Raw genomic sequence first — 23,264 nt, 5'->3', positions numbered from 1 at the left:
GGTGAACTCAGGAGGGGTTTGAGCTGATAAACAGGCTTCCCAGGTAGGGGCCTTTAACATAAAGCTGGCGTGTCACATAGAGATGTGTGGGCGAGAACGGAAGCAAAATGCAGGGCCTAGTTAGACACCCGTGGCTCAGGCCATCTTTGTGGATGACCGCGTGCCTTCCAGGAACAGGGTTTATGGCGCCCCACGCCTATTGGGCTGTATCTCACAGAGCATCTCTTTTTTTTTTTTTTTTTTTTTTTTAAGTTTTTATTTTTTTTTTTGACAGACAGAGATCACAAGTAGGCAGAGGCAGGCAGAGAGAGAGGAGGAAGCAGGCTCCCCGCCGAGCAGAGAGCCCGATGCTGGGCTCCATCCCAGGACCCTGGGATCATGACCTGAGCCGAAAGCAGAGGCTTTAACACACTGAGCCACCCAGGTGCCCCACAGAGCATCTCTTTTAACACGGCCTCATGTAGATTCAAAAAAGTCCCAGAAAGAGAAAGCTTTTCTCCAGGGACAACGGCAAAGCTTGGCAGGCTCTGAGGCTCCGTGAAGGTTGGCTTATCACAGAGATGTGGAGGTTTTCCATATTTTTCTCCAAAATGCAGATTTATAGGAGGTTTTCTGTGTGTACCTGGGTACACATACGCATACACATCTGAAGGATCCTACTGAGTTAGCGCTACTGCGGAATGACAGAGTCACAGCGAAGTCTCGTCCCAGCGCAGCCGCTGGCCTTGCTCCCCCCGGCAAGGCAGGCTCCTTCTCCGCGCGGCCCACGGCAGTCAGGGAAGCCCGCGCGGCACCAGCCCAGTCATGCGGCTGCGGGTCTTGGCTGCCCATTGGTTTGTTTCCTAGGCACTGGCCGGCCACCTGTGACATGTCCGGACCTGGGCCAGAAGCTGCAGTCCAGCAGAAGCTCTGCTGTGTTCCACTCCAACGTGGAAGACGGAGGTTAACATGAGCATTATCTGGACGCACAACTCTAGGAGCATGAACGAGTTCTAGCTGCCGTGAGGTCCTGTGAAAGGGCCATCCTGCTCTATCCTGGGGGGTTGCCCTGAGGAAATGACCCTGGGGCAGGGCTCTGAAGTCCTGGGAAGAGGGAGCAGAGCAAGCAAGGAGAGGTGTACCTCACGCCAACAGAGCAGTAGGTGCAAAGATTTTGGGGTGGAAGAAGGGGCCGGGAGCATGGAGAACGAGGCAGAGGGATGAAAGGTGAGGTCCAAGAGGTAGACAGTGGCCAGACTACATGGAACTTTGGGGGCCATGAAGGTGGATGCTTTAGAGGTCAGAGAACTGAAAGTGGGGAGACCCAGGACCTCAGCCAGGACAATTTTTTCATTTCTAAGACAAGCAGCTTGTCTACCCAGCAGTCCGTGATGGCACGTCCCATCCCTGTCCCGGTCCCATCCTCAGCCCTTCCCTCATCTCCCTGAGCCCTTAGGGGTGATGCCCTCCCACCACCCTCCCGAGTGGCCCTGCCAATCTCATTAGTGTCATGTTGGGGGTCATCCTAATCCGCTTACCCAGAGGCAGGATAAATGCCCAGCCGGCCCCCTGCTGGGGGATGCCTGGACACTCACACCCACGGCCTCCTGAGACCTGCCCAGAGCTTGGTGAGTCCTGACCTTCCTCAGCCGCTCTCTTGGCGGCCACTTACCCGGGGGGGGGGGGGGGGGGTCTGTGCAGACGGGGGGGAGTTGGTGGGCTTCTCACCGCCGTGCTGATGGCTGGAGCTGCAGGAGTCTGTCTGCTGTCCTAGTCGGAGGGGCTCCCCACCTGGTCACTCTCAGTTCCCCCATATCTAAGGTTGGTTGTAGGCAGTCCCCAAGGCCAGCAATGGTCTAGTGGACCTTGGGTCATGCACTCTCAGCCAACTTGAGTGGTCCTCAGCCGGAGACGGGACTGTGGCTGGGGCTGCTGGGAGAGCTTGGCTGTGGTTTCCACGAGGCTAGCGTCTGACAAGGAGTTCCGTCTGGGTCAGGGCTGTGCACACTGGGCCCATGACCTGGGACTGGGCAGCCTACACCATCTAAGCTGTGAGGGGTGGGCGTGATGGGGCCTGAACAGCCAGGACCACCAGGCCTGCCGCAGGTCAGCTTGGACCCCGTGTATGTCCTCCCGGGCTGGTGCAGTTTCTGGCAAGGGGCATGAATGTTAGGAAAGATCCGTGGTGGGGTGTGCCTGGTACTGGGCGCCCACCCCCACCACCCAGCCTGCTTCGCCTGCCCGTCGGTCTCAGCCATGAGGCTCTAGCCTGCAGCTGGTGGCAGCCCAAGGCTGGCCTCAGGCACTACAGCCCACAGGACCGGGGTGGCAAAGGGGGCCCACGGGGTGGTGTCGGGGTCTCCTGTCTGCATCCTGTGGTTTAACCCCAGAACCTTCTAGACTCACGGTGGCCCGGAGGGATTAGAGTCACCCTCTGGGGCTAATAGGCTTAGGGGAAGCTGGGTTGCCCTTGAGCAGGGTCAGTGGGGCTTAGGACATCTAGGGAGAAGCGGGGGGGGGGGGGGGGGGCCCCGGGGGGGGGGGGGGGGGGCTCGGGGGGGGGGGGGGGGGGGGGGGGGGGGGGGGGTCGCCCTGTGCAGTGGGTTCACGGACACCAGCAGGTAACACTGGTGCCCAGGGCAGCCTCTTAGCACAGTGAGTGGCTGGGTATTTACCAGCAGAGGGAAGAAACTGCGGGAGGTGGCGGTTGCTCAGCTCAGCTCGGGACTTCTGAGACAGGGCCCTTCCTGCCGGGCACCTTGCCCTCCATTTCTCTTGTCATCCTTCACTGGCACAGCTAGATGCCTGGCATGCTGCCAGGAGTGGGGCCGAGTGTCACTACCCCCAGGAATTGGGGTGGGGTGCGCAGAAGGGGAGACAGCTGAGCGGGGTGCACCTGGGGTCCTCCTGCCCGACCCCAGGTGGAGCCCCACGTGGAGATGGTGGGGGGCCACCATTGAGGTCGCGCTCAGGACCCCCGGGTTTCCTGTTTCAGGAATTTCTCTGTTCTACTGGATTGAGACCTGCAAGGGAGGCAGAAGCAAGGGGGCTGACCGGGACCCCCCCTCTTGGTGTGTCCCCAGCCCACGGCGTGAGGGAGTCTAGAAGGCAGAGTTTGCCGTGGGGTCTCTCCCAGCCTGGCCATGAACCTGGAGCCACCCAAGGCCGAGATCCGCTCGGCCACCAGGGTGACAGGGGGGCCCGTCACTCCCAGAAAAGGGCCCCCCAAATTTAAGCAGCGGCAAACCAGACAATTCAAGAGCAAGCCCCCCAAGAAAGGTGTCCAAGGGTAAGCAGAGCTGGTGGAGGGTGCCCCGCAGGCTACACAGGAAGTGGGGGGCTGACCTCCACACCAGGGGCCTGGGCCACCCTTTCTTAGCTGGGGGCCTGAGGGTCCCCCATTCCTCAGCACGGGCGGTGGGAGGGCTCAGGGACTCCTGTCACCCTCTACCTGTTGCTGCCAAATGGACCTGGAGACCACACCCACGGCCACTTAGGCCACAGCCACAGCCCTCGCGCCCTTGTGTGTCCCTGCACGCACACGCGTAGCCAGGGCACACTGGCAGACACTCAAGCACATGTGTGCTCCCACACACCCCCACTCCCCTCTTCCCGGCCACTGGCCCTGACCACCCTGTCCCGCAGGTTTGGGGACGACATCCCTGGAATGGAAGGTCTGGGAACAGGTATGTCGGCCGCCAGGTTCTTCCCGGGTCCCCCCCCAACTCTCCTGCCTGTCCGTGTGCCTGGGGCCCCATCCTCCCTCTGGTTTTTCCAGCCAGAGCTCACCTAGAGCACCACCCCAAGCCTGTCCTTCTTTCTCTGCCCCAACATCGAGCTTGGGGCCTCCCCGAGGTGGGGCTGTTCGCATTCAGTGGGTTTACTGGATACTTGGAGGGGCTGGAAAGTGACAAGGAGGCCTTGCTGACCCCTCTGTCTCCCTGGCGTGCTACACCCACCTTCTAACACTTGACACCCTCAAGCTGGCATGCCCTGCAGGGGAGGGCTCTCCACCCAGGACTTCCATTCTCGCCACTTTGGGTGCAAACGACAGGGTCTTGGGGGGTGGTAGCCCCTGGGGCCAGGAGCCTCCTGGTGTCAATGTTCCTTCTCCTGCAGACATCACGGTCATCTGCCCGTGGGAGGCATTCAACCACCTGGAGCTCCACGAACTGGCCCAGTACGGCATCATCTAGCACCAGGGCCTGACCCGGAGCCTCAGGGCCGTCTCCCCTGCTGCCCGCTGCGACCCCTGCTCAGGATTCCTGTGAGGAGCCCCTCCCCCACCAAGGGTGTCCAGATTGCCCGGTTTGTGTCTGGAGACCCCTGCAGGGTGGCAACCTCAGGCCCCCAGATGCCAGTTACCAGAAGTGCACCAGCTCCCTGCCAGACACCTCAGGGCCAGGCAGGCTCTGCTCAGCCTCCAGAAACACTGGCCCAGAGATCTTCTCTTAGGGCTGGAAAGCCAGAGCAGGGTCTCCCAGGAATGTTCGTCACAGGCCATTCCTGTCCTGGTGTCTGGTGATGAGAACAAGCTCCCCTCACTAGCCCTTCCCAGCTGCTGCCCTTGGGTTGGGGATGCCTGGGGGGAGTCCTGGCGGTGCCTGAATAACACGCCTCCAAACCCCTCACCGGCAGGAAACGTCCTACCCAACGTAGCCCGCGCATGCTGTCCTGGTTTCAGAATAAAATCCACATGCCGCCGTTCACTCGGCTGGAGTGGGGGGCGGACACGGTCCGAGGGCGAGGGTCTGGAGTGGGTGGTGGGTGGGGACATGGTCCGAGGGCATGGGTCTCCAGCAGGGGCGGAAGGACGAAGGTGCAGGGTGGTGGGGGCAGCAGGGGCCTGGCCAGGCTGAGAGGGAAAGAAACCCACTAGACACTGAGTCTGGGCCCGTGGAGGCTGGGGGTCCATGCAGCCCGGCCAGCCAGGCTGGGAGGCAGCTGCGTGCACAGCCAGCCCCCGGAGCAGGCCTCACCAAGGAGGCAGACGAGGCCCAGCAGCAGCTCACGCCAGAAGGGTGTGCTCGGCTCAGCCTCATGGGAGGAAATAGGTGCAGAGAGATCAGGGAATTCGCTTAGTGGCCCAGCCAGCCTGTCCTTAGCTGCCCACTACCGCTGGCCAGGAGCCCACTGGTGACCCAGCAGTTCCACGCTGGACGCCACACCCGGGGGGCCTGGTGAAACGGTCGCTAGCAGCAGTCGCTGTCTGGGATCCCGCCAAGGGTGTCCGCGGGGACCAGGTGCCTCTGTGGGGCCTGTTCACATGGCAGCGACCGGACAGATTCCCGGGTAGGGCCCTCTGGGATCCCATTCATGTGGAAGCCAGAAAAAGCCATGGTAACCCGAGGCAATGAAGGCCGCTCAGGGTGCCGTGGGCAGGGGGTAAAGCAGCCGTGGCCGGCTCCTTGCCTGGCCAGGGGTCCGTGTGGGTGCACAGAGGGAAGGCTTCCTCAGGCTGCCCACTGAGACAGGTGCCATTTGCCGTAAATGATACAGCTCACCAAAATTTATTCCCGTCAGGGCCTCGCCATCAGCCACCACAGTGGACGGAGAGGGCTGGGCAGCGGGAAGGGAGTGGGGCGGCGAGGGGCACTCAGAGGCTGGGTCAGGATGGGGTCGGAGGCAGGCAGCCTAGGTGTGCGGAGCCGGAGGTTGGAGGCGACGGTCAGGGGTGTGAGTTGGAGTTGGGGGCTCGACAGCAGGCTTGCATCCGGCCCCGAGAGCCCCATATGCTCTGGGCAGCCGTGGCATCCCCTGTAGGAGGCGGGCGCTGGCAGGGGCGGCTCACGCAGGCCACGCGGGGTTGGCAAGTGCTCCGTGGTCGAGAGCAAAAGTCTCCGAGAGAGTGAGGTCAGGTGGCGGAGCAGGGACTCGTTCTCGCAGGCCCCAACAGAACTGGGAAGGAGGTGGACATGCCCTACCCTCTGGGAAAGGGACTCCTGGAGGCGGGAGACCCAGCAGGGTGAGGAGGCCAGAGTGTCTGAGATGCAGGACGCTTGCTCGGACACCTTCCCTGGGGGTCCCACGGGGCTGTCAGCCCTGGGCCAGTTTGGCGGGGGGCCTTTTTGTCCCTGCGGTTCTGGGGCTCCCTGCCACCCCCTGGTGGACAGCCAGGGCCCTCGCCAGCCGGGCCGCCAACAGAAGCTCCAGGCCCTGGACGACCGCAGTGGCGACGGCCCAAGCCCCCGCAGCCTGGACGTTCCCACGCAGCCACCCTCGGAGTGCAAGGCCACAGCCCTCCAGGTGCACCCGCCTCTGAACGGCTTCATCCGGGCCCAGAGCTCCGAAGCCGCACGGGTCGTGGCCAGCTGCTCCGTCTCCCCCGGGGCGGACGCAGCAAGAGGCCGGGAGGCCGCAAGCCTGGGCCCCCGCGGAGCTGCAGTTAAAGGACCTGCAAGGGAACATGCGGCATCGGTCCCCAGGGCAGGGCCCATCATTCCGGGCCCCGGCGCTGAGGAAAGGTCTCTCACCGACCCTCCCAACGTCCACAGCCACACACACGTGCACACACAACAGCCAGCTTCCTGTGATCCAGGGGGAATCACCAGTCCAAAGTCACACTCAGCCCACAAACAAGAGCACCCATGTGGATGCTTCCAGAACGCTGGCATGTTTCAGTGACTACTGGGTGCGAGAGGCCGGTTTTCAAGTCTCTGTGTGACCATCTCTTGTGGTCGGTTGTCCTCCAGCAGAACGTAGACGATCCCTGCCCAGTGTCCCTAAATAGACAACACTTACACACCACACACACACAAGTGCACACACACACGCGGACACACACAGACACACTCAGAGACACACGCACACACACGGGGACACACGCGCGGACACGCACACGCACACACAGACACACATGTGGAGACACACGCACACAGACGGACACACCCGCAGGCACGTGCACAGACACGTGTGCACACGCATGCAGACACACTCGCGTGCAGACAGACACATAATGTGCACACGCGCACACACAAGCATGCACACGCACACACAGGCACACAGATACATTCACACACAGGCACGCACTGACACACACGAGAGCACACGTGCAGACACACGCAGACATGCAGGCGCACGCAGACAAGCGCACGCACACACGCACGCACACAGAATAGACACATAGACACACACGCACACACATGCACAAGCAAGCACACGCGTGTACACACAGATGCTTACACACACATGCTGTGGAGGGAGAACTGTGGAGTCCAGAACAATGTCCCCATTTAACTTAAGTGCATGTGACGTAGAGATGTGCAGTGTGACGACCTTACCCAAAACACTCCCCAAGGTGTCTCTAAGTCTGCCGGCTCAGCTTCTCCATGATGATCCCTGCCCACCTTTCCCTGGTTGGAGGGGGCAGAAACATGCGGGGGGCCCGCGTGTGTGCACGGGCATGTGTGCACACAGTTGTGTGCGTGTACAAATGAGCACGTGTGCGAGTATGTCCGTGCGGTCCGGTCGGCTGGCCGCCGGGGACGCCCCCCTGCCCCGTGGGCTCTGGGACTCACGGGTTCCGCGTCCAGTCCCGGTAGGAAGACACCCCGCAGCACTGCAGCCCCAGCTGGACCTGGTCAATGAGGAAGCGCAGGTCCGCGTCGTCCTGATAGTGGGTGATGGCCGCACGCAGCATGGGCTCCAGCCCGTCCTGCAGTGGGCCCCAGAGGGCCACCAGCAGGGACCCCACCACTGCCTCCAACGCCAGGAAGGCGATGAGACCCCCGGAGAAGCAGCGCAGCAGGCAAGCATTCTCGCAGAGGGCGCCCAGGCAGCCCGCCAGGCTCACAGCACTGACCGCCAGCCCCCCCAGCGCCAGTCCCAGCAAGGGGTCTTCGGGCAGGGCCGCTCCCCCACTCCCCCGCAGAGACCCCTTGACAGCCAAGCCCCAGAGCCCGAAGGCCAGAGCCAGTGCACCAAGCAGAGAGAAGAGGAAGTTGAACAGGAAGATAAGGTATTTCAGGCAGCTGCTTCCCAAGGGGAGAGAGGAGGCCAGGTCTCCCCCAAGGCCTGCCCTCCAGACCTGGTCCTCTTGGGGCGCCTGGCGGCTTGCAGTGAGTGGGCTGCTTGCGGGGAGGGGCTCCTCCTGGCCCAGGGCGCCCTGTGGAGGAAGAAGGAGCACACAGGGAGACCTCTGCGGCAGGATGGGATCATCAACAGGGAGGGTCACCTCTTCGAGGCTGGGGTCAGAGCCTGGCAGCGGGGAAGAGGCTGGACAGTGGACAGAGAAGGGAAGGCTCGCAGACCCGAGATGGCTGGGGACGGACACGGCGGCCTCCAGGCTTATCTCCCGGCTGGGCAGCCGGGGGATGGGAAGGCCTGTCTCCTGCAGAATGGAGGGCTGCACCCCGCTAGCTCGCGGTAGAGACTAAGTGAGGCAATCTTGGGAAGCAGGCGTTCCAGGAACACACGAGCGTCCGCGATCCCCTCTGTGTGAGGGAGGACGTGGGCCCCGCAGCTCAGGCACATGGCAGGCGGTCTGAACAGCATCTGCATGGGTTGGGCTGTCTATGCAGTCCAGAGAAGGGCCCCCCCACCAGGCCCAGGAGGTGGAGGCCCCCCTGGCAGAAGGGCTGGCCCCTGTCCTTCCTTCTTCCCCGACTCACACCAGCCCTAGCATCGCAGAACCCCACTCTCTGAGCACAGACTCAGGGCCAGGCCAGCCAGGCTCCCAGGGCAGACAGAAGGACGGCCAGGAGACCAGGGCTCTGTGGGAGTCAGGGCCTCCCTTGCCTTGCCCTCCAGCCGGACGCTCAGCCACGCCCTGGGCACTGGTCACACCAAGCGTGGGAAGTAAAGAAGTGCTGACCTAACCCCCCACTTCCCAGAGGAGTGGCTCATGGATCGGAGATTTGGAGAAGCTGCTGACTCTGCCCCACTTTGTCCCTTCACGGACAATCTCCATTTCAGATCTGCCTGCCCCCACCCCCCACCTTCTCCACCTGCAGGCAGATGTGGGATGCACTTCTGTTTGCTCTCTGCTGGAGGGAGAGTCTGCCCTTGAAATCTGGGAGGATTAGGAAGCTGTGGCCCCTGCTGAAAAGACAGTCCCCTGGGCCACACCTAGGCAGGGCCTCCCTTCCAAACCAGTGTACCAGGAAGAGGCTGCCCTCTGCTCCCCACATCTGATTCTGCCTTGAAACCTCATTCACTGTGAACTTGGAGGGGAGGAAAGGGGCACTGATCAGCCCCCCAGACCCCAACAGTCAGTGGGAGCAAAAGGACAGGCTGCTGGGCCAGGCTGGGGTGTGGGGGGCTGGGTCCGCCAGAGGCGGTGGGCAGGTGCCACAAGGTTATGGCACTGCCAGATGCCCAGAGGGGTGTCAGGATGGCCCCTCCCAAGCCCGAGCTCACTGTCTTGCTTCCAGACCGCAGGCTGCAGTGGGGAAGGGGCGAACCAGCAAGAAGGCAGAGAGGTCATGGGCGGAGGGGGAGGGCAGGAGAGGCGCTGAAGGCCCCGTGGGCACATCGCCTGGGTGTGTGCTTTTCTCAGAGTGAGCGTCCCCCACACCCCCTCACACACACGAGGGGAAGGAGTTGTGGCAAGGTGCTGGGTGAGGATAAAGCTCGGGATTAGTGAGACCCCCCTCCCGCCCTAATTTTACCTCCTTGGGGGGCGGGGGGGCACCGACCGGCCAGCCCAGCACAGGCCAAGGCTCAGGGTGGAGCTTGGGGCCAGGGTGGGTGAGAACCTGCCTGAGGTCCTCCCCAGGGCCTTCAGGGTGGAGACATTGCCAGTGGAGGGTGGGGGGCGGTGGAGGCCACCAGGGCACTGGCTTACCTGGGACAGCAGGGGGCGCCTTTCCCCCTCCTCCATTCTGCACCCGGACAGGTGTGCTGGTCCCCGGCCAGGCGTCTCTAGCTCGGACACTGGAGTGCCCTCAGCCGTCCCGCGAGCTCTGCAGCCCAGGGCCGGGTGAGCTGCGAGCCAAGCCAGGATGCCACAGTCATGACCAGGTCATGTGAGGCGTCACACTGTAGGGCTTAAGACAGCCCCTTCCTGTGGAGACCCAGAGCACCCCCCCGAGGGCAGAGTCACAGCCTCGCTGGGGGATTCCCTGGAGTTTTGGGCAGGCGTGACGTGGCGGGGCTGTCCTCCCCACCCCATGGCCACCACGACAGGGGTGCCCTGTGGGTCTCGGTCTGGTGGGCCTGGCGGCTGCTCCCCCAGCTCCCCCGGGACAGGAGAGCCCTGAGAACTAGCTCAGGGAAACGATCCTGGGAGACGGGCCAGACCTGTTGGGTCACCCCCAATTTAGTCTCTGTGAGAACGAGACAGTCTCCACTGGCCAGATCACATCTTCCTGGTTTTGAGGGAAGCGGGCTCTTTTGTCGTCATGAGCTTCTCCTGTCAGGGCTGGCCTCTGTCACAGTCAGCGTTGGGCCCAGAGCTTGGAAGGCCCCGGGCCACGCAGCTGCCCCGCACACTGGGGCGCCCGAGGCCCTCTGACCCTGTCCCGTCCTCTATCCTCGGCTTGCGTGGCGTGGGGAGGAAGGCTCAGAGCGGTTCCCCACCCACTGCCAAGGCTCTGGGGACACGGGCACATGGCTCTCCACGCCTCCCCTGTGCCTTTGTGACGCGGGAGGTCACAAAATGAATGTCCGTCTCTGGCTTGTGGGGACCTCTAGAGGCTGTGGGGGGCGCTCTGCACATGTGTTTGCACGGTAGGAGAAGGGGGGCCTCCTGGGCAAGGCCCCGTGCCCAGCCTGTCTTCACCGTCCTCTGCCCTGCTGCTCCCCGGCTGCTTCTGTTCGGTGTTGGGAGTGCAGCCGCCCTTCCTCAGTTTACCCACCCGGCCACACGGGTGCTTGCCGACGGCGAACGGCCCAGCACGCGTGTGGCCTCCGCCTGTGCTGCCCCCAAAATCTCCCTGGGTCTCGCTCTGGACCACGCCCCACCCCGCAGGCAGAGCCCCCCCTTCTTCCGGGACACTCTCCACTCCGTTTTGTAGTTGTTGGCCCCGTCCCCATTCCTGGCTTGCAGGACCAGGAGGATGGTAAACGGCTGTTGGGTGAAGCCACTGCGTTTCGGGAGAGTTCATTTCACAGCATCGTCGTGACAACAAATTTACAATAGAGACGCAGTTGGGCCACAGATAGCTGGGACAGCTGGCCACCGATCGAAGTCAGGGAGCGTCCTGCGTCCTGGGGATGCGGCAGCGGAAAAACCTGCAACGCCCTAGTGAGCACGCGCTCACCTCCGGTGGAGGCGACATCACAAAGCAAGGGGGTAAACAGGTGAACATATGTGATTTTTTTTTTTTTTTTTTTTTTTTTTTTTTTTTGACAGAGAGAGACACAGTGAGAGAGGGAACACAAGCAGGAGGAGTGGGGGAGGGAGAAGCTGGCTCCCCGCTGAGCAGGGAGCCCGAGGCAGGGCTCGATCCCCGGACTCCCGGATCATGACCTGAGCCCAAGGCAGAGGCTGGACGACTGAGCCCCCCAGGAGCCCCGAATATATGTGATTCTACACGGTCGTCAGAAGTATGAAGCCATGAAAGGAGGGTGAAGAGTCAGGGGGCTGTCTCTTATGTCAGTTGATCAGCGAGGGCCTCACTGAACCCCAAAGAACTGAAAACAGAGACTCACACAAATACACAGACACGCATATTCACGGCAGCGCTATCCACAGTTGCCGAAAGGTGGAAACAACCCGGACAGCAATCAACGAAGAGTGGATTATCAAAATGTGCTCCATGCACCCCGTGGACTACTACTCGGCCGTAAAGAGGGGTTCTGACACCTGCGACGACAGGGACGGAGCTGGAAAACGCTCAACGAAAGAAGCCAGACGCTCAAGTCCGCGTCCCTATCATTCCATTCACATGAAATATTCAGAATAGGTGAGTCTGTAGATGGGTGGTTGCCGGGGGCTGGGGGAGGGGAATGGGGGGCTGCTGCTGAACGGGGGTGCGGTTTCCTTCTGGGGGTGACGGAAATGCTTGGAAAGTAGATACAGGAGGTAGTCGCAGGTCTTGAGAGCACTAAATGCCACCGAACTGTTCACTGAGAAATGGTTGACTGCGTGCCGCGTGAATTTCATCTCAATTTAAAAAAAAGGGGAAGAGGAGAAACGTGTGGGAAGGGAGGGTTGGAGAGCCAGGTGGGTCCACTGGGGTGGGGTCCTCTCCGAGGGAGAGGGGGTGGGTGGAGCAGGATCAGGACCTGACCCCCGCTGAGAAGGGAGTGCTCAGGCTGCTGGGTGGGGGCCGCAGCCAGGGCCGAGAAGAAGGCTGCGGATTTGACCCGGCGCGGCCGAGCCTTCTCTCATCTTTTCTTCGAAGTGACAAACCAGGACCACCTCCAGCTGCATCCAGTTGCTTCATCCAGCTCCAAGGCCAGGCTCTCATCGTGACAATCACCTCTCCAGCTCTGTCTCCCTCCTGTCCTGACACTGGGCAATGCTAAGTGAAATTACAGTGACCATCACAGCGAGGGGCTGAATTGCGTTTCCCCCAAATCCATATGTTGGGGTCCCAACCCCCAGAACCTCAGAAGAGGACTTGGAGGGATGGCCCTTAAAGAGGTAATCAACTTAAAATGAGGCCAGTGTCTTCATACAGAGAGGAAATTGGGACACACAGAGACACCAGGGATGCCTGAGCACAGAGGAAAGATACAGAGGTCTGCCAGCCAAGGAGAGCGGCCTCAGAAGATCCCGACGGGCTGTCACCTTGATCTCCGACTTCCAGATTCTGGATCCAGGAGAAAATACATTTAAGTTATACAGTCTGTGGAATTTTGCTAAGGCAGTCCTTACAAAGTGATATGACTACTGGTAGAGCCTTTTTTTTTTAAAAGTTTTTATTTTATTTTTTAAAAAAGATTTTATTTATTTGACACAGAGAGAGATCACAAGTAGGCAGAGAGGCAGGCGGGGGGGGGGGGCGGCGGGGAGCAGACTCCCTGCTGAGCAGAGAGCCTGATGTGGGGCTTGATCCCAGGACCCTGAGACCATGACCTGAACCGAAGGCAGATGCTTAACCCACTGAGCCCCCTGGGCACCCCAATTTTTTTATTTTTAAAAAGATTTTATTTATTCATTTCATAGAGTGAGCACAAGCAGAGGGAAAAGTAGTCTCCCGCCGAGCAGGGAGCCCAATGTGGGGCTCCATCCCAGGACCTTGGGCTCATGATCTGAGCCGAAGGCAGTCACTGCACTGGCTGAGTCCCCCAGGCATCAGGAGAGGATGCCTTCTTTGCTCTCGTCCTTCAAAGGCTTTCTAACCGAACACACTTAAGAATAGAATCCGGGTGCCTGGGTCCTGGGATCCAGCCCTGCATCGGGCTCCCTGCTCAGTGGGGAGCCTGCTTCTCCCTCTCACAATCCCCTTGCTTGTGCTCCCTCTTTCACTTTGTCTCTCTCTGTTGGATAAATAAATAAAATATTTTTAAAAAGAATATAATCTAAAGGCCTTTCCATGTCTCACATGGTTCTTCCTGACCCAGCCCTCCTCTGTCCTCACTCAGGACCCCCATCCACGCCAGCCGCCTTGTTCCTGGAGCACCCAGCACTTCCCAGGTCCCAGGACCTTTGCACAGGCTTTCCTTGTTCACTCTTCCCTCAGATGCTTTATCTGGGACCTGATCACATGCCGTCTCCTCAGAGAGGTCTTTCTGGACCATCATATGTAAAATAGCTTCAATCACCCTCCATCCCTTCCCCCGCTGTGGCTGTGGCTGTCCGCTACTGGACACTGCGTCCCTGCATAGCTGATGTGTTTGCAAGCTGCCTCCTGCTGGTGGATCCCATCAGGGTGGGAATCTCTCCTGTTTCTGCTCTACTTCCAGCGTGGGCCCCGCCGCTGGCCGGGCAGAAGCCTCGTAGGTCCTTGCGGGGGGGGGGGGGTGGACCGGCAGGTGGACTAGCTGCTGAACCTGAGGTGTTGGAACCCGGGAAGCTGAGGGGTCGGAAGGGGGAGGAATCTCAGTCCAGGAGATACATAAATACAACCTGGAGTGGAGCCATGGGGTTAAAAAAACGGATTTTACACGTTTTGGTAACTTTCCCCCACAGTCACGGGCAAGGTCAGGTCCGCTACAGAATTTGCAGGGCCCGGTGCAGCACGAGGACGGGGAGCTCCCCGCTGGAAACCAGCAGGAATTGCGAGAGGCTGACCGCTGAGCCCTGCACCCAAGCCCTGCACCCCTGCAAACCCTGCACCCAGCCCTGCATCCAGGCCTCGGCGGGGGGCGGGCCTCGGGAGATGCAGTCTAAGTTCGGTTGTTTGCCTCGCGTTAGGTTCGCGGAGACGCTGCTTTCCTTTTCCTGCCAGGACGGTGTGACGTCACCGTCCTGACACGATCCGTCCACGCGCAGGCGACCCGCCGGACCCAGGGCTTCGAGGCCCCGCACTATGGCCCAGCACGACGATTTCGGGGCGACGGCGCACGCTCGCTTTTGCTTCTTCTCCGACCTTCCTGCCCTGACTGGGTTTGCAGAAAGGAGCGCGCGCCACGAGCAAAGTCGTCCTTCCGGGAGCTCAGGGCCCCGCGCGCGCCCCGCCCCCGGCCCGCGGCCGCCCCGCTTGCGCATGCGCATGCGCGGGCCGTTGGAGGGCCGGAACTCGGTTTCCGGGCTGCGCGGCCGGCGGAGCGCGTTGGACGAGGCGCCGGACGTCGCGCGGCGGTGGCGGCCGGCGGCGAAGCTGGAGCGGCGGTGGCGGCGGCGGCGGGAGGCCGGGGCTGAGGCCGGGGCCGAGGCTTCGAGGCCCGCGGGGCGGCAGGCGGCGGCGGCGGCGGCCCGGGGCTCGAGCCCGGAGACGGGAGCGGCCGCCATGGCCGAGAGCATCGTGAGTGGGGCGGGGGCGGAGCGGGGCGCCGGGATGAGGCAGCAGATTTACCGGCGCGGCCTGTGGGGCGGCGGCCAGCACCGGGCCGCTCCCGCCTCCCGGCCCGGGCTCGCGGCCTCCCGTCCCGCCGCTCCGCGACCGCCGACTCCGCGCGCTCCGCCCGGCCCGGTGCGGGGCCGTGTGCGGGGCGGCCGGGCCGGGTGCGGGGCCGAGTGCAGGGCGGCCGTCGGAAGCGGGGCGCGCCCCGGCCTGGGCTCGAGGCCCCGCGGGGAGGGCGCTGCGGCCGCGGGGGCTGCGAGGACGGGACCCCGGCGGCGGCTGCTGTCGGTCTGGGCGCGCTGGGACGCGGTGACAGCCACCTGTTGGGGAAGGAGGGCGCTTCCGTGCGGCCGGGAGTTGCCTGTGCCCTCGCCCCGTCGCCCTCGAAGTTAAGGAAGCCGGCGAAAGTGAGAAAAATAAACCTGGAGCCCAAACCGCCCTGGGTTTCCGGCCCCGGCTTCTCCCAAGGCGTGAGTCTGGGACGCGGTCCGCAGAGCCGGGCGGCGCGGCCTGGGTGAACGTTAAGGCATAGTGGGGCTCCCGGGGAAGGCAGAGCCGCACTGGGGAGCGGGTCACACTCACGCGTTCCCGGCCGGTGGCGTCTGCGTTTTGCCGGGCGCGGCCTCGGGCTCGGCTCTGGGCGGCCCGGGTCTGCGGCAGGAGCTGGAGGCGAAGGCTTCCCTCCTCCGCCTCCTGTCTTTCCGGGCCTGGGGACCAGCCGAGGGAGTAAGCGGCCCGAGGGCAACAAGATCGTGGCCTCCCCTCGAGTGGGACTGCCTGACGCGCTGCCCTCCAGAAAAGGAGCAGAGCGGGAACTCAGGGAGTCCGCTTGCGGGGGGCTCGCTCGGGTGCCGCGGGCGCGCGCGCCGTCTAGGAAAGGCCGCGCTCCAGCCGGTGTGTCGGTGGGCGGCGGCCCCGCTCGGCTTCTGGCCGGGCGCACCTGCCTCCGGTCTCGCCGGCTGCTCCACTCTCCCACGACGTGCTCCGGGCTCCTTCCGTACAGACGGTGAAAACGCGCGCAGCCAGGATGCTGGGTGTCTGCGACGCCGGGGCTGCCTCTTCTGGATCTCGCAGCCTGCGGCGGAGTCCAAGCGAGAACTTCCTCCGCTCACGGGCGCGAGTCTGCGGGAGTCCGAGCCCGGCTCCGCGGCGAGGCCGCTGCAGGTGGCCGGAGAGGACGGCTTGTCGAGATGCAGAGCCCTGCAGAGACGGGCCGGACCCTGAGCTGCTCAGCGCCTGCAGTGTCCTGCCCTCGTTCCCACGTGCACAGAGGGATGGTCACAGAGTCTCCCACAGAGAAACCAAGCTCTTAACGGGCCGCAGTGTGGGAGACAGATGTCGCGAAAGAAGGGCAGTAGCGGGCTGGTGCCGTGCTGCGTATTCTGAAGACGCGTTTCTAGGTGTTGAATAGAGCGACGTCGGAAGAGTTTGGATTGCAGTCCGCGCCGATGACCGAGAGAGGAGCAGAAAGATAGAAGATACTTTATGCCTCAACAGTGGGATTTCGGGGCGCTTGGGTGGCTTAGTCCTTAAGGGTCTGCCTTCAGCTCAGGGTGTGATTTCAGAGTCCTGAGATCTAGTCCCGAATCGAGCTCCCTGCTCAGCGGGAAGCCTGCTTCTCCCTCTCCCACTCCCCCTGCTTGTGTTCCCTCTCTCACTGTGTCTCTCTGTGTCAAATAAATAAAATCTTAAAAAAAAAAAAAAATGGGATTTCATAAGGATTATCCAAGACAATCTTGAAAATTGAGAACAGTATCAGGGTAAAGCCTTCTCAGTAAAGTGAAAATAGAAAATGAGAAAATCAAACTATTTTAGGGAAATCTAGATTAATCTTACTGTGTTTGATAAAAGTGGACAGTTGATCAAAGCCATTGTGGCATTTTCTCCTGTTTCAGTGAAATCTTTTTTTAAAATTTATTTTATCTTATTTTATTTAAAGATTTTATTTATTTATTTGACAGACAGCACAAGTAGGCAGAGAGGCAGGTGGGGGGGAGGGGGAAGCAGGCTCCCTGCCAAGCAGAGAGCCTGATGTGGGGATTGATCCCAGGACCCTGAGATCATGACCTGAGCCGAAGGCAGAGGCTTTAACCCACTGAGACACCCAGGTGCCCCAAATCTTTTTTTAATATTAAAACTTTTTTTTAAGATTTTATTTTTATGTCTTCTCTACATTCAACGTGGAGCTTGAACCCACAACACAAAATCAAGAGTTGCAGTCCTCCCTGACTGAGCCGCCCGGGCACCCCAGTGAAAATTTATTTATTTATTTATTTGACAGAGAGAGAGAGAGAGAGAGAGAGAGAGAGACACAGTGAGAGAGGGAACACAAGCAGGGGAAGCGGGAGAGGGAGAAACAGGCTTCCTGTGGAGCAGGGAGTCCGATGTGGGACTTGATCCCAGAACCTTGAGATCATGACCTGAGCTGAAGGTAGACACTTAACGACTAAGCCAGCCAGGTGCCCTGAAAATCTTTTTTTTTTTTTTTAAGACTTTATTTATTTATTTGACACAGATAGAGGGACCGCGAGAGAGGGAATACAAGCAGGGAAAGTGGGACAGGGAGAAGCAAACTTACCACTGAGCAGGGGGCCTAATGCAGGGCTCGATTTCAGGACCCCAGGATCACAACCTGAGCCGCAGGCAGACGCCCAACCGACTGAGCCACTCAGTTGCCCTGAAAAATCTTTTTTTTTTTTTTTTTTTTAAATATTTATTTATTTGACAGACAGAGATCACAAGTAGGCAGAGAGGCAGGCAGAGAGAGGGGGAAGCAGGCTCCCCGCTGAGCAGAGAGCCCGATGCGGGGCTCGATGCCAGGACCCTGGGATCATGACCTGAGCCGAAGGCAGAGGCTTTAACCCACTGAGCTGCCCAGGCGCCCCTGAAAATCTTTTAAAAAACAATGGCTTAGGACATTTTTCATATGTAAAGGGTATGTGGTTTTTTTTTTTAAGTGTTTGTTTTCCGTGCAGTAATGGCTGAACCGAGCTGCCCTGCGCACTTGGTGGTGTTCTGACTCTTTCTTCCCCTCAGGTGGTTGGAGCATCGTCTGCCCTGTTTGTGCCTTTCCACGCTCCCTGATGGGAGCAGGAACGTGTGCAGTTGGCCAGAGCGACTCACCCGCCTTCAGAAGGACTTTGATCTGTATAAAAATCGAGTCCTAGAAGGTGGTGCTCTGTGTGCAGTGTTCCAGGCCTGCCGGCCATTTCAGGGTTGCTGTAAAAGTATTTTTTTAAAACCCTGGTATGTTTACCATGAGGTTAGACACCTTTATTTCTTTCACTTTTTCTAGTAAAGGTAAATGACAAATTAGAAGATATCCTATGACTCTTTTAGATCATTCTGATCTTTGCATATAGATTTTAGAACAAAACTCACTTTGTTCTCTTTTCTCTTTTTATTTTTTAAATCAGATGTGTTTTAAATTTTTTACTTATTTTTTAACTCGTCTCTACACCCAATGTGGGACTCGAAGTCAAAACCCCAAGACCCAGAGTTGGATGCTTCACCGACTGAGCAAGCCAGGAGTCCCCAAAGAGATCTTTTTTAACGAACCCAGTCATTCATGATCCATGAAGGATTTTTTTTGTTTTTTTCTTGCTGTTGTATTGTTGTTTCCGTAAATCCAAAGAGAAATAATGGTTAAACATTTTTCTGAGTGAAATGACCAGAGTTGAGAGTCAGGGCCGCCCCGTCAGGAAGTCCTTGCATGGGTTGATGAATCTGCGTCTGCTGCTCTTCTCGAAGCACCTGGTGTTCCTCGGGGAAGGGAGAGGTTTGGCTCTAAGTTTCGGTGACCCAGATGCTGAAAGACGCAGGTGTTAGTCTCAGTCAGATCAGGAACTTACTAGTCTGTGCAGTAACCGCCTTGTTTCATTGGTGACAGATAATTCGTGTCCAGTCCCCGGACGGGGTGAAGCGGATCACAGCCACCAAGAGAGAAACAGCGGCAGCATTTTTGAAAAAGGTAAGCGGTGGCCTGGGTATTTGCACTTCCATCCTCCCCTGCTGCTCCCTCCCTATCTGTACCGGTCCCTGACTCTGCCCCCTCCCTGGTTCACAGCCTCTGACCGCCCCCCCCCCCCCCAGCTGGATTGCTCCAGGGCACATGCATCACTGACCATGGCTTACTGCCACGTGGCCGAAGAGTCCAAGGGTGCGTGGAAAAGTGTTTCACAAGACTAGTACTTAGGAGAGTGAAAAATTGGAAAGATTGGAGAGTGAAAGACTTGAATTGTCTGTTAAAGGAAAACTGTTAAAAACATGTACAGAATAATTCCCACTTTATTTTTTTTTTTAAATTTAAAGATTCTACCTATTCATTTGAGAGAGAGACAGACAGAGAGAGAGAAGGTGAGCAGGGGAGAGAGGCAGAGGGAGAAGCAGACTCTGCAGACTCCTCGCTGAGCTGAAGGCAGACACCTAACCATCTGAGCCACCCATGCGCCCCAGTCCCACTTTATTAGGAAATCAGAGGCACAGGGGGCACCTGGGTGCCTCAGTTAGTTACGTGTCTGACTCTTGATCTCAGCTCAGGTCATGATCTCAGGGTCCAGGCATCGAACCCCACTTCAGGCTCCCTGGTTCGCACAGAGCCTGCTTCTCTCCTTTTTCCTCTTTCTCTCTCTCAAATAAATAAATAAAAGAAAGTGAGAGCCATGTACATAGATCGGTTATGAGTTTATAGAATGCAAATGTGAAAGCACAGCCAGACTTCAAGAGGGTAACCCTGGGAGGAGAGGCCTGCAGTAAGGAGTGGCTTGTGGTTGATGCTTCACAGCAGGTGTGAGCAGACTGTGGCCCATGGGACGACCTCCTGTTCTCTTTCCCCTTGGTGTACAGATTTCCTCTCCCTGACTTCCTTTTTTTTTTTAAAGATTTTATTTATTTACTTAGTCACAGGAGCAGGGGGAGGGGCAGAGGGAGAGAGGGGGTAGAAAGAATCTCCAGCAGACTCTGAGCTAAGCGTAGAGCCCATGTGGGGCTCAGTCCCTTGACCCTGAGATCATGACCTCAGCTGAAACCAAGAGTTGGTTGCTTAACTAACTCAGCCACTCAGGTGCCCCTGTTTTTGTACATAAAGTTTTTTTTTTTAATTTTTAAATTTTTTTTATTTTTTTAAAGGTTTTATTTATTTATTTGACAGAGAGATCACAGGCAGGCAGAGAGAGAGGAGGAAGAAGGCTCCCTGCCGAGCAGAGAGCCCGATGCGGGGCTCGATCCCAGGACCCTGAGATCATGACCTGAGCCGAAGGCAGAGGCTTAACCCTCTGAGGCACCTGGGTGCCCCTGACAGGGAAATTTCTTAAACTTAAATTTGTAATAACCATGTAGGAATATGATTTTGTTTTTAACTTGAGGCGTTTGTGCTTGATACCAAATGTAGAGTTGTCAAACAGGTTAAATTCAGAAGGTTTCCGAGATAACAGCGTGACCTTGTAGTTCTCACTTCTATTTGCACCAGTAGTATTCCTAACATGCTTGTATTTCCTCCCGGACAGTTCATGGCTGCCTCGTCCAGGGAGACACAGAGTGACAGGCAGTCACTGGGAGGCTTGAGGTTGGGGGTTTAGTTTGTTTTGTTTTTAAAGATTTTATTTATTTACTTCTCAGGGCGAGAGAGGGCCCAAGCAAGGGTGCAGCAGGCAGAGGGAAAAGCAGGCTCCCCGTTGAGCAAGGACCCCTGGATCATGACCCTGAGCCTAAGGCAGACGCTTCACTGACTGAGGCCCCAGGCGCCCCTGTAGTTTGGTTTTGGCCAGTTGGTCTCTGGAGCCGTCACCACCGAAGTAACGAGTGCTTAGAGGAGGTGAATACTCACAAACGTGTATTACTCTGAAATAGTTTCCCCTCAAATGAAGATCCTTTCTTCTGATTATTGGGATAATATGCATTAATTCTGAAAGGCTGAAACAACTCAGAAAAGTATAAAAAGTAAGAATCATTTGAAATTTCACCACTCAGAAATAACTGTTAACATGGCATGTTTTGGGGTGTCTCGGTGGCTCAGTTGGTGAAGCGTCTGAGCCTTCAGCTCAGGTCCTGATCCCGTGGTCCTGGGATCGAGTTCCGCGTCGGGCTCCTTGCTCGGCCGGGAGCCTGCTTCTCCCACTGCCTGCCGCCTCCCCTGCTTCTGCCGTGCCCGCTCTCCGACAAATAAGTAAATAAACTCTTTAAAAAAAAACCCAAACCATAGCATGTCTTTAGTGCCCGCGTGTTCGTACACACATACTTACGTGTACAGACTTTTGCCAAAGTGGGATTGTGCTGTGCCGTGAACGTACTTCATCAAATCTAAGACGTTATTGAGTTTAAGAAGCCATGTTTATGTACGATTAGGAAAGAAAAAAATACTTTCACACCTGCTTTCCTTTGTCATTTAGATTTTATACTTACGTAAAGTTTTTTTAGACTCATTTAGAAATTTATTTTAATCATGTGTTATTCTTACGGGTACATGCGAAGCAAAGTCTAAGTGAAATCAGTTGGGTACCATCTCCTAAACGTGTCACCGTCAGAGTCTGGCCGCTCTGAGCCGGTTTTCGCCCCGGCTGGCGCTGTGCTTGTCCCCGCAGAGTCCTCGGTCAGGAGGCTCGGTGCCAGCTGCGGATGCCTGTTCTGGGTTTCTCTCTGGGTTACTGGCAGGGCATAACAGCCCTAAATCCTCCATTTTTTCCTGACTGGTCATTGAGTGGCTTGTTTGACAGAAATGTTGAGGGATGACAGTTGTCCAGCTGTGCTGTGCGGATGACAGGTTTCCAGGAGCCCAGGCAGTCACCTGTATGCCCTGCGGCCCCACAGGTGGGCACTGGGGCACGTATTTTTCCCAAGGTGCTGCTTTTCCAGGGGTGTTTGGATCATTTGTGGTCCTGGTGTTTTTTACTTGACGATAAATTAAGGAATGGTTTTATGTCAATAAATAGAGATTTGTATCATTTTAAAAATAACGCGTAACAGGGGAGCCTGGGTATCTTACCTGGTAAGCATCCTGCTCGCGACTCAGGCTCAGCTCGTGATCTCAGGCTTGTGAGTTTGAGCCCTGAGTTGGGGTCCAAGAGGGTGTGGAGTCAGCTTGAGATCTGTGCCTTTCCCTCTGCCGCCCCCCACCCCCACCCCACTCGCGCTCTCATCCGTGCACGTGCTCACTTGCTCTTTTTCCCAGAAGAAAGAAAGAACACATGACAGGGGTGCCAGGCTGGCTTAGTCGGTAGAGCGTGTGACTCTTGGTCTTGGGATGGTGTGTTTGAGCCCCACATTGGGTGTAGAGATTATTTAAAATTTAAAAAAAATGTATAACATAAAATTTATCATCGAAACCAATTTTTTTTTTCAAAGATTTTATTTATTTGAGAGAGAGCATGAGAGGGGAGAAGGTTGGAGGGAGAAACAGGCTCTCCGTGGAGCTGTGAGCCTGATGTGGGACTTGATCCCAGGACTCTGGGATCATGACCTGAGCCGAAGGCAGTTGCTTAACCCACTGAGCCACCCAGGCGCCCAGAAACCAATTTTTAAAGTAATGTCTGTGCCCACCGTGAGGCTTGAAGTCGTGACCCTGAGATCAAGAGTTGCGTGCTTCTCCACCTGAGCCAGCCGGGTGCCCTTGGCCTAAACCGTCTCTGCGCCCGCGGTTCCGTCGCGTGAAGTAATTCACGTGCAGTCGTTACGACCATCCATTGCCCGAACTTTTTCATCTTGCGGATCTGAAACTGTGTGTGTTAAACAGCAGCCCCCCCTTTCCCCCGCCCCAGACCGTGGTCTCTGCCATCCCGTTTTGTGTCTTCCGGTATCTTCCTACCCGGGTCGCGCTCTTCGTCGGAAGTTAGTAACTGGCTGTGGGTGCGCACGGGGCTCGCGGTGCCCCCATTCCCTCCGACAAGGCTGCGGACCGCTGCGGACGTGGCTGGCTCAGCTCGCTGTTCTGCACCGTGAGCGCCTCGATCCTGCTTTCCTGTGCGGCGTTCAGCACCCCGGGCGCTGCCGTTCGCAGGTGGGAGGCGGTGGAGGCTGCCGAGGCTGCCTCACAGGGTCCGAGAGTCGCTAGTTGTCTTGAGGCTGCCCAGCGCCGCTCCTGCCACGGCTCCTCAGACCGCGAGCCTCCCTGGACGGCTCCTCCGGGCTGTCTCGCTCAGCAGCAGCACCCCTGCCTCGGGTCGCTGTCGGGCTGCTGCTGTCCCTCCCCTGCTTGGGCTGGAGGATGGCTCTAGCCTGTCCTAATTGACCTCTGCCGTCTGTGACCTCCTTTCTCCTTGTTTTTTGTTTTTTTTTTTTTTTTGTTTTTTGTTTTTTGTTTTTTTTAAAGATTTTATTTATTTATTTGACAGACAGAGATCACAAGTAGACAGAGGCAGGCAGAGAGAGAGAGAGGGAAGCAGGCTCCCTGCCGAGCAGAGAGCCTGATGCGGAACTCGATCCCAGGACCCTGGGATCACGACCCGAGCCGAAGGCAGC

The 23,264-nt window shown here is 58.2% G+C and overlaps 3 protein-coding genes across 4 annotated transcripts in view; 2 read left to right on the top strand and 1 right to left on the bottom strand.

Annotated features, from left to right (window-relative positions):
* The first annotated feature begins 391 nt into the window (after nucleotides 1-391).
* Nucleotides 392-4,688, top strand: LOC111160255 (phosphodiesterase 6G). The gene is made up of 4 exons (XM_022523181.1): nucleotides 392-1,607; nucleotides 2,975-3,268; nucleotides 3,625-3,665; nucleotides 4,099-4,688. The coding sequence occupies exons 2-4, from the start codon at nucleotides 3,123-3,125 to the stop codon at nucleotides 4,173-4,175; spliced, it is 264 nt and encodes an 87-aa protein (XP_022378889.1). The 5' UTR covers nucleotides 392-1,607; nucleotides 2,975-3,122; the 3' UTR covers nucleotides 4,176-4,688.
* A 792-nt stretch (nucleotides 4,689-5,480) lies between these two features.
* LOC111160454 (tetraspanin 10) lies at nucleotides 5,481-9,887 on the bottom strand. Of its 2 annotated transcripts, XM_022523595.1 has the most exons (4): nucleotides 9,764-9,887; nucleotides 7,497-8,083; nucleotides 7,260-7,331; nucleotides 6,315-6,373 (listed from the first exon to the last, which is right to left on the bottom strand). In XM_022523595.1, exons 1-3 carry the CDS (start codon nucleotides 9,797-9,799, stop codon nucleotides 7,283-7,285), a joined length of 672 nt encoding a protein of 223 aa, XP_022379303.1. In that variant the 5' UTR covers nucleotides 9,800-9,887; the 3' UTR covers nucleotides 6,315-6,373; nucleotides 7,260-7,282. The 2 variants fall into 2 exon arrangements, with proteins under 2 accessions (XP_022379302.1, XP_022379303.1); XM_022523594.1 differs by lacking the exon at nucleotides 7,260-7,331 and having other exon boundaries at nucleotides 5,481-6,373.
* Nucleotides 9,888-14,703: 4,816 nt separating this feature from the next.
* Nucleotides 14,704-23,264, top strand: part of LOC111160312 (NPL4 homolog, ubiquitin recognition factor) — a 59,423-nt gene continuing 50,862 nt past the window's right edge. Inside the window, exons 1-2 of the mRNA XM_022523306.1 lie at nucleotides 14,704-14,774; nucleotides 18,703-18,783. Coding sequence (XP_022379014.1) covers nucleotides 14,760-14,774; nucleotides 18,703-18,783 — 96 coding nt within the window. The 5' untranslated portion in view covers nucleotides 14,704-14,759. The remainder of the gene's footprint in view (nucleotides 14,775-18,702; nucleotides 18,784-23,264) is intronic.

Source organism: Enhydra lutris, unplaced genomic scaffold, assembly GCF_002288905.1.
Source record: "Enhydra lutris kenyoni isolate GAN:26980312 unplaced genomic scaffold, ASM228890v2 scaffoldscaffold75, whole genome shotgun sequence".
Taxonomy (NCBI): Eukaryota; Metazoa; Chordata; class Mammalia; order Carnivora; family Mustelidae; genus Enhydra; species Enhydra lutris.
The sequence above is the reverse complement of the archived record's forward strand: the minus strand, read 5'-3'. Positions and strand labels throughout refer to the sequence as shown.

What these genes read in the sequence shown, in the direction of transcription:
- LOC111160255 (XM_022523181.1), top strand. Translation starts at nt 3,123, where the DNA reads ATGAACCTGGAGCCACCCAAGGCCGAGATCCGCTCGGCCACCAGGGTG. An exon ending in CCCAAGAAAGGTGTCCAAGG is followed by an intron (nt 3,269 to 3,624) that starts GTAAGCAGAGCT and finishes CCTGTCCCGCAG; the next exon opens with GTTTGGGGACGACATCCCTG. An exon ending in AATGGAAGGTCTGGGAACAG is followed by an intron (nt 3,666 to 4,098) that starts GTATGTCGGCCG and finishes CTTCTCCTGCAG; the next exon opens with ACATCACGGTCATCTGCCCG.
- LOC111160454 (XM_022523594.1), bottom strand. Translation starts at nt 9,799, where the DNA reads ATGGAGGAGGGGGAAAGGCGCCCCCTGCTGTCCCAG. An exon ending in GGCGCCCCCTGCTGTCCCAG is followed by an intron (nt 8,084 to 9,763) that starts GTAAGCCAGTGC and finishes CTTCCTCCACAG; the next exon opens with GGCGCCCTGGGCCAGGAGGA. An exon ending in CGGGACTGGACGCGGAACCC is followed by an intron (nt 6,374 to 7,496) that starts GTGAGTCCCAGA and finishes GTTCCCTTGCAG; the next exon opens with GTCCTTTAACTGCAGCTCCG.